At 47.0% G+C, this 8,899-nt stretch overlaps 1 protein-coding gene across 1 annotated transcript; it reads right to left on the bottom strand.

Moving 5' to 3' along the window:
* Positions 1-5,903: 5,903 nt before the first annotated feature.
* LOC121530820 (potassium voltage-gated channel subfamily A member 10-like) lies at positions 5,904-8,633 on the bottom strand. The gene is made up of 2 exons (XM_045206840.1): positions 8,300-8,633; positions 5,904-8,059 (listed from the first exon to the last, which is right to left on the bottom strand). Exons 1-2 carry the CDS (start codon positions 8,386-8,388, stop codon positions 6,577-6,579), a joined length of 1,572 nt encoding a protein of 523 aa, XP_045062775.1. The 5' UTR covers positions 8,389-8,633; the 3' UTR covers positions 5,904-6,576.
* Between the last annotated feature and the right edge of the window lie 266 nt (positions 8,634-8,899).

The following is an 8,899-nucleotide window of genomic DNA, read 5'->3' as shown; positions in this document are numbered from 1 at the left end:
CGATCACTGCACCTGTACACAGCCCATCTGAAATTAGCTCACCCAACTACCTCATCCCCATATTGTTATTTACATTGTTATTTATTTTGCTCATTTGCACTCCACTATCTCTATTTGCACATCATCTCTTGCACATCTATCACTCCAGTGTTAATACTAAATTGTAATTATTTTGCACTATGGCCTATTTATTGCCTTACCTCCATAATTTACTACATTCGCACACACTGTATATATATTTTCTGTTGTATTTTTTGACTTTATGTTTTGTTTTACCCCATATGTAACTCTGTGTTGTTGTTTTTATCGCACTGATTTGCTTTATCTTGGCCAGGTCGCAGTTGTAAATGAGAACTTGTTCTCAACTGGTTTACCTGGTTAAATAAAGGTGAAATAAAAATAAATAAACATTCTTCTTCTATGGTAAAAACTGGAAGTGCAATTACAATGGTAATTATAACAATCACCACTAGGTGGGTACAAACTGAAACAAATCTATTAAAGTTTCCAATACAGGCAGTTTGTTGCGTTTTTTTGTGTGACTGGAAAGAAATGCCTGGAACATAAACTAATGTTATTAACCGGTTCCTTTTAAAATAACAGTTCTGTTCCGGAACAGTATAGATCACTTTCCTTCCCGGTCATGATTCTGTTTGTTCTTTTCCAGTATTCTGTTCTGTTCCCTGAAACGGTTCCAACCCCTTGTTGGGACACATCATCCACTGTGAAGTAAGACAATATTCTCAGATACAGTAACTTACAGTAACTCACCAAAACATAACAATATGGCTCTCTTCTCTAACGAATAGTTAATACATTGAAATAGTTATAGTAAAATAGTTTCCAGTTATAGCCTGTATTCTACGTCATGTCCATTATGTCTGAAGTCCTGATAAACAAATACAAAGAAATGATATGTATCATCATGTTACACTGGTAGACCCTGTATATGTATCATAATGTTACACTGGTAGACCCTGTATCATCATGTTACACTGGTAGACCCTGCATCATCATGTTACACTGGTAGACCCTGCACCTGCATCATCATGTTACACTGGTAGACCCTGTATCTGTACCATCATGTTACACTGGTAGACCCTGCATCATCATGTTACACTGGTAGACCCTGCATCTGTATCATCATGTTACACTGGTAGACCCTGCATCATCATGTTACACTGGTAGACCCTGTATCTGTATCATCATGTTACACTGGTAGACCCTGTATCTGTATCATCATGTTAGGAGAACCTTGGCAACTACATCTGTTCATTACCCTTTACTCCTTTATTCATGTCCCTGGGGGGGTAAAGGAATCAGTATGCTGAGAGAGAGAGGTGGTATTCAGCTTCCCCTACTGCTTACTCTCCCCCCTCCCCCCCTCTATGTCTCTCTCTCTCTTCCTATCTCCCTCTCTCTCACTCCTCTCTGGTTGCAACGTCGGCAGAGACAGAGCGTGAGAGGTGGGGGGGGGGGGTAAAGGAAACAGTATGCTGAGAGAGAGAGGTGGTCGCTGGCAGAGAGAGAGGGTGAGCCACTGTCAAGGCAGCGGTCACGGAGCCAGCGAGGCCGGAGGAAGCCAAGGGGCCTAAGCAGGCGTACAAGGTGGGGATGGCTGTCAGAGGTGGAGACAAGGGCAGGGAGGGAGGGGTGGAGAGCTGATGATGAGGTAGACAATGGGACAGGAAGGCCCTTGGCAGGAGGTGGAGCCATAGCGTATGGGATGTTTAAAGGCTGCTTCTGGGTGGGAGCCGTGTGCTTACCCCCCAGGCAGCCAACGTACAGGCGGAACAGCTCGGCCTTGTTTGAACGTATCCCGGAAACGGTCCAGTCCGACAGCACTCGAGGCATGGTTTTGGATGCCTCAGAAGTGGAAGCGGTAGCAGAGGGGAGAGGTTCTGTAGATTGGCGGGATGGGCGGAGCCCGAGCCGTCCATGCATGGCGGTGGGGAGGTCGGCCTGGAGACCGGTTCTTTGTGAGGCCTGGAACGGTGGCGGGGCACCGAGACAACGGACCGCAGCCGTCTGGTTAGAGGTGGTTTGTCCCTGATAATGGAGAAGAGAGAGTCTGGAACTTGGTCTGAAAACATCTTGGGAGAGTCTGGAACTTGGTCTGAAAACATATTGGGAGAGTCTGGAACTTGGTCTGAAAACATATTGGGAGAGTCTGGAACTTGGTCTGAAAACATCTAGGGAGAGTCTGGAACTTGGTCTGAAAACATCTTGGGAGAGTCTGGAACTTGGTCTGAAAACATCTTGGGAGAGTCTGGAACTTGATATGAAAACATCTAGGGAGAGTCTGGAACTTGGTCTGAAAACATCTAGGGAGAGTCTGGAACTTGGTCTGAAAACATCTTGGGAGAGTCTGGAACTTGGTCTGAAAACATCTTGGGAGAGTCTGGAACTTGGTATGAAAACATCTAGGGAGAGTCTGGAACTTGGTCTGAAAACATCTTGGGAGAGTCTGGAACTTGGTCTGAAAACATCTTGGGAGAGTCTGGAACTTGGTCTGAAAACATCTAGGGAGAGTCTGGAACTTGGTCTGAAAACATCTTGGGAGAGTCTGGAACTTGGTCTGAAAACATCTTGGGAGAGTCTGGAACTTGGTCTGAAAACATCTTGGGAGAGTCTGGAACTTGGTCTGAAAACATCTAGGGAGAGTCTGGAACTTGGTCTGAAAACATCTTGGGAGAGTCTGGAACTTGGTCTGAAAACATCTTGCAATCCGAGGTGGTAAGATCAATCTCCATTGTAAACGAAGTATGTAATACTGAACAAAAATATAAATGCAACATGCAACAATTTCAAAGATTTTACTGAGTTACAGTTCATATAAGGAAATCAGTCAATTGAAATAAATTAATTAGGCCCTAATCTATGGATATCACATGACTGGGAACCCAGAAATGCATCTGTTACCTTAAAAAAAAGTATGGGCGTGGATCAGAAAACCAGTCAGTATCTGGTGTGACGACAATTTGACTCATGCAGCGCGACACCTCTCCTTCGCTTAGAGTTGATCAGGCTGTTGATATTGGCCTGTGGAATGTTGTCCCATTCCTCTTCAATGGCTGTGCAAAGTTCTGGATATTGGCGGTAACTGGAACGCGCTGTCGTACACGTAGATCCAGAGCATCCCAAACAAGCTGAATGGGTGACATGTCTGGTGAGTATGCAGGCCTTGGAAGAACTGGGACATTTTCAGCTTCCAGGAATTGTGTACAGATCCTTGCAAGATGGGGCTGTGCATTATCATGCTAAAGCATAAGGTGATGGCGGCAGATGAATGACTCGACAATGGGCCTCAGGATCTCGTCACGGTATCTCTGTGTATTCAAATTGCCATTGATAAAATGCAATTATGTTCGTTGTCCATAGCTTATGCCTCCCCATAACAAAACCCCACTGCCATCATGGTGCACTCTGTTCACAACGTTGACATCAGCAAACCGCTCGCCCATACGACGCCATCTTCCCTGTACAGTTGAAACCAGGATTAATCTGTGAAGAGCTCACTTCTCCAGCGTGCCAGTGGCCATCGAAGGTAAGCTTTAGCCCACTGAAGTCGGTTACGATGCCGAACTGAAGTCAGGTTAAGACCCTGGTGAGGATGACGGGCACGCAGATGAGCTTCCCTGAGACCGTTTCTGACAGTTTGTGAACTGAAATTCTTCGGTTGCGCAAACCCACAGTTTCATCAGCTGTCCTGGTCGTTGGTCTCAGACGATCCCGCAGGTGAAGAAGACGGATGTGGAGGTCCTGGGCTGGCGTGGTTATACGTGGTCTGCAGTTGTGAGGCCGGTTGGATGTACTGCCAAATTATCTTAAACAACATTGGAGGTGGCTTATGGTAGAGAAATGAACATTCAATTATCTGTCAACAGCTCTGGAGGACATTCCTGCAGTCAGCATGCCAATTGCATGCTCCCTCAAAACCTGAGACATCTGTGGCATTGTGTTGTCTGACAAAGATGCACATTTTAGAATGGCTTTTATTGTCCCATGCACAAGGTGCACCTGTGTAATGATCATGCTGTTTAATCAGCTTCTTGATATGCCACACCTGTCAGGTGGATGGATTATCTTGGCAAAGAAGCAATGCTCACTAACAGGGATGTAAACAAATTTGTGCACAAAATTTGAGAGAAAGAAGCTTTTTGTGCGTATGGAACATTTCTGGGCTCTTTTATTTCAGCTCGTCAAACATGGGACCAACACTTTACTTGTTGTGTTTATATATATTTTTCAGCGTAAGCTACCTTAAGTAACTAAGGAAACTTTGAGTAGCCCTTTCGATAAATCATGGCTAGTCACGCAGCGTCTTGCACGCGACACAAAACAGAGAGGAGGAGTGGTTGTTAAGTCAGGTTTAAGTAGGGTGGTAGAGGTGATTAAGGTTTAAGTAGGGTGGTAGTGGTGATTAAGGTTTAAGTAGGGTGGTAGTGGTGATTAAGGTTAAAGTAGGGTGGTAGTGGTGATTAAGGTTTAAGTAGGGTGGTAGTGGTGATTAAGGTTTAAGCAGGGTGGTAGTGGTGATTAAGGTTTAAGTAGGGTGGTAGTGGTGATTAAGGTTTAAGTAGGGTGGTAGTGGTGATTAAGGTTAAAGTAGGGTGGTAGTGGTGATTAAGGTTTAAGTAGGGTGGTAGTGGTGATTAAGGTTTAAGTAGGGTGGTAGTGGTGATTAAGGTTTAAGCAGGGTGGTAGTGGTGATTAAGGTTTAAGTAGGGTGGTAGTGGTGATTAAGGTTTAAGTAGGGTGGTAGTGGTGATTAAGGTTTAAGTAGGGTGGTAGTGGTGATTAAGGTTTAAGTAGGGTGGTAGTGGTGATTAAGGTTTAAGTAGGGTGGTAGTGGTGATTAAGGTCTAAGTAGGGTGGTAGTGGTGATTAAGGTTTAAGTAGGGTGGTAGTGGTGATTAAGGTTTAAGTAGGGTGGTAGTGGTGATTAAGGTTTAAGTAGGGTGGTAGTGGTGATTAAGGATAACAGGTATTGAGGCTGATTAGCAGTTAGCAGCTGGTGCTTGTTTGAGGAGTTACGTTCAAGGCAACTAGTTAAGTGTTGCAAACAGTAGTGGAGGCTGATTGGCAACGGTTAGCAGCTGGTGCTTGTTGAGTTGCTAGGGCGCTGTGTTCAAGGCAACTAGTTAAGTGTTACATTCAAGTCTGGTCCTTTCTCCTGAATTTTTGTTAATCCTTTATGCCGTTTATTGAGGAAGAATTGTCTTACTATGACTGGGATATTCTGTTGTCTCACTATCTTAAGATGAATGCTCTAACCGTGAGTGGCTCTGGATAAGAGCGTCCGCTAAATTACTCAAATATACATTCTTATTTCATCCCTTTTCTTTCCCAGCTGTAGAATACCGTTTCATCAGCATTATACTGTAGAGTATGGCAATCATTCGTATTGCTGCTGTTAACGTTTGAAAGCGGAAGTCCCAAATGGCACCCAGCCCCTATGTAGTGCACTACTTTTGACCAGGGCCCACAGTGGTAGTGCACTACATAGGGCAGGGTTCTTCAATTCCGGTCCTGGAGGGCCGAAACACCTCTGTTTTTCATCCTCTCCTTCTAATCAGGGGCTAATTCAGACCTGGGAAATTAACTACCAGGTAGAAATAAAAAACAGAAGTGTTTCGGCCCTCCAGGACCGGAATTGAAGAACCCTGACATAGGGGATAGGGTGTCATTTGGGACTCAACCAATGACGGAGGAGAACTGGACAACTGGACAGAAAACATCGAATCTAACAATCATAAAATGTTATAATGAAATAGTAGTAAAATAACATCATAAATACAATAATAGATCCTTAAACTAATAAATAAACACATGTATATAATTATCAAAATGCACAAATAAACGTATCAACAAATACATTTAAACATACACAATCCAGACAGTCTACCGTATGATAGTTATGATATTAGTTAAAGGATCTGAATCTTCAGCTATTCATCTGAATGGGATGAGAGATGTTTGATAGTGGTAAAACAAATGTATTTTATACGGTAGCAGTACAACACTGTCACTATGGGGATTAAGTTGTTAACAGTCACTATTCACTTATTTACACTGAGGAGGTAAAAGTTGTTTATGATAAAATATACAAAAAATGAAGCGTCATCGTCAAGAAAAGCAACACACGACTCCATGCACGCTGATCTCCTAGCAAGCCTAACACTGTCTCTCACTTTAAAAAAGGTTTCCAGACCATCTTTATCTGACAGTAAAGGGCAGGTATCACTGTATCTTCCCACAGGGGTGACTTTATGTCTTTCTCCCCGAGGACAGGAGAGGATTAGTGTCTCACAGCTCAGTCTTTCTCTGTCTCAGTCGCTATCTTCCATAATGGACAGGTCACTCTGTGTCTGTCTGTCCTCACAGTGGATATGTGGACAGGTAAGTCTGTCTGTGTCTCTCTGTCTCACGTTGTCTCTTCTACAGTGTTAGAAGAGACAATGTTAGTCTAAGTCTCTCTGTAGAAAGATCAGTCAGTCTCCATAATGTCTCTCTGTCCCAGTCGGTCTCTTCCACAGTGGACCGGTCAGTCTCCATGTCTCAGAGGCCAGTGAACTAGTTTCTCTGCCAGGTCCCGTTGGTCTTGTTCAGTGAGGTGCTACTTCCATGTTTACTCTCTCCTGAGGCCTTCATGGCCAGCTCTGATGCATCCGCCATCGGCTGCTTGTCCTCTTGCTCCGTCTCCCGATGGTAGAAGTAGTTGAAGTTGGACACGATGACGGGTACGGGCAGGGCGATGGTCAACACGCCAGCGATGGCGCAGAGCGTCCCCACCATCTTTCCCCCCATGGTGATCGGGCACATGTCGCCGTAGCCCACTGTAGTCATGGTGACCACGGCCCACCAGAACCCGTCGGGGATGCTGACGAACTGCGTGCTGGGCTCGTCCACCTCGGCGAAGTAGATGGCGCTGGAGAAGAGGATGACTCCGATGAAGAGGAAGAAGATGAGGAGGCCCAGCTCCCGCATGCTGGCCTTCAGTGTCTGGCCCAGGATCTGGAGCCCCTTGGAGTGTCTGGACAGCTTGAAGATCCTGAACACCCTGACCAGACGGATGATACGAAGGATGGCCAGGGACATGTTCTGGCTGGAGTTCTGGTCCGGGGTGGTGACCAGCTCCGTTACCAAGGTGACGAAGTAGGGGATGATGGAGACGATGTCGATGATGTTCATGAGGTTGTGGAAGAAGTCGCTCTTGGAGGGGCAGACCACGAAGCGGACAACCAGCTCGAAGAAGAACCAGACGATGCAGGCCGTCTCGATGATGAAGAAAGGGTCGGAGAACGTGGAGGTGATGGTTTTGGGCGTGGCCGAGGGCGGGAACAAGGACCCGAGGCCGCCCAGCGATTGGTTCCCATCGAAAGGCATCAGCTGCATGACGGTGGTGGGTAGGACGGGGTCCAGGGAGTTATCCCGGAACTCCGGTAGCGTCTCCATGCAGAAGATGATGATTGAGATAACGATGATGAACACGGAGACCAGCGCCACGCCACGCGCCGCGTTGGAGCTCTCGGGGTACTCGAACAGCAGCCAGAACTGGTGGTACATCTCATTGGTCGGGAGAGGGATCTCCTCTTCTTTGATGAACCCCTCGTCCTCTCTGAACTGCTCCATGGCGTCACTCCCCAGCTCATAGAACACGATCTCATCAGCAAACACATCCAGCGGAACGTTGGCCGGCCGGCGGATCTTCCCTCCTGACTGGTAGTAGTAGAGGATGCCGTCGAAGCTGGGCCGGTTCCTGTCAAAGAAATACTCATTCCTCATGGGGTCAAAGTAGTCCATCCTCTTCATAGGGTCCCCCAGAAGGGTCTCAGGGAACTGGTCGAGGGTTTTGAGCTGCGTCTCAAAGCGCAGCCCGGCGATGTTGATGATGACCTTCTGGTCTCCGTCGTCTAGCCCTCTCTTGTCCACAAACAGATCCTCGCAGCACTCCTGAGCCAGCCGGCTGAATATGGTCTCGCTCTGCGTCTGGGTCTCACTATTAAGCAACATCTGCCAGTTGGCGATGATGCTGGCACAGCTAAGGCGCCCCCTCCTGCTGTGGGCTGACATGAGGGGCGACTGGGGCACGCCCAAAGTATTGGGGGAGGGGGACGGACAGGGGGAGGTGTGCCACTCGTGGGGGTTGTGTGAGGAGGGGCGGTGAGGCTGGGGGGTGGAGGTGTGGTTGGGCAGGGTGGAGAGGAGGTGGTGGGAGCTGGGGAAGGAGTATTGTTCGGGGGGCATGTCGACCGTCAGGGCTGTGGTCTCATCAGGGTAATCGACCGTCAGGGCTGTGGTCAGATCATCTGGGTTGTCCAGCTCATCTTCCAGGCTGCTGTCGATGTCGTCCAGACTTTCAAAGTCCACCATAGCCACCTCCATGGTTTCTGCGGTTTCTGCTGCTGCTACTGCTGTTCACACAGTACTTAACAAAGACCCTCAGTCTGAGGCCCAGGAGATCCACAGAGGGCGGCAGACCTCAGCCCCAGGCCTGCCTGTATGCCCAGAGAGAGAGGCTGTCCTCAGGCTCTACGGCCCAGAGAGAGACAGATGGAGGTAGTCTTCAGGGTAACAGGCTGACAGCCTCTCCAGCAGTCAACAGATGCTTCCTCACCTCTGCTACACACACCCTCTCCTTCTCACACCTGCAGCGGGGGACCGGGAGAGAAAAAGAGAGAGATGCAATGTCACTTTTTGTTTCTTCTCACTTTTGTTTATTGTTTATTTCACTTGTAAATATAATATTTATTCACAGTGCCTTCGGAAAGTATTCAGACCCCTTAACTTTTTCCACATTTTGTTACGTTACAGCCTTATTCTACAATGAATTAAATAAAAAACTATTCCTCAGCAATCCACACAGAATACCCCATAATGACAAAGCGAAAACAGG

Source organism: Coregonus clupeaformis, chromosome 24 (genome assembly GCF_020615455.1).
Source record: "Coregonus clupeaformis isolate EN_2021a chromosome 24, ASM2061545v1, whole genome shotgun sequence".
NCBI classification, from domain to species: Eukaryota; Metazoa; Chordata; class Actinopteri; order Salmoniformes; family Salmonidae; genus Coregonus; species Coregonus clupeaformis.
This window is presented reverse-complemented; position numbering and strand designations above follow the sequence as displayed.

What these genes read in the sequence shown, in the direction of transcription:
- LOC121530820 (XM_045206840.1), bottom strand. Translation starts at nt 8,388, where the DNA reads ATGGAGGTGGCTATGGTGGACTTTGAAAGTCTGGACGACATCGACAGC. An exon ending in AACCCAGATGATCTGACCAC is followed by an intron (nt 8,060 to 8,299) that starts AGCCCTGACGGT and finishes AGCCCACAGCAG; the next exon opens with GAGGGGGCGCCTTAGCTGTG.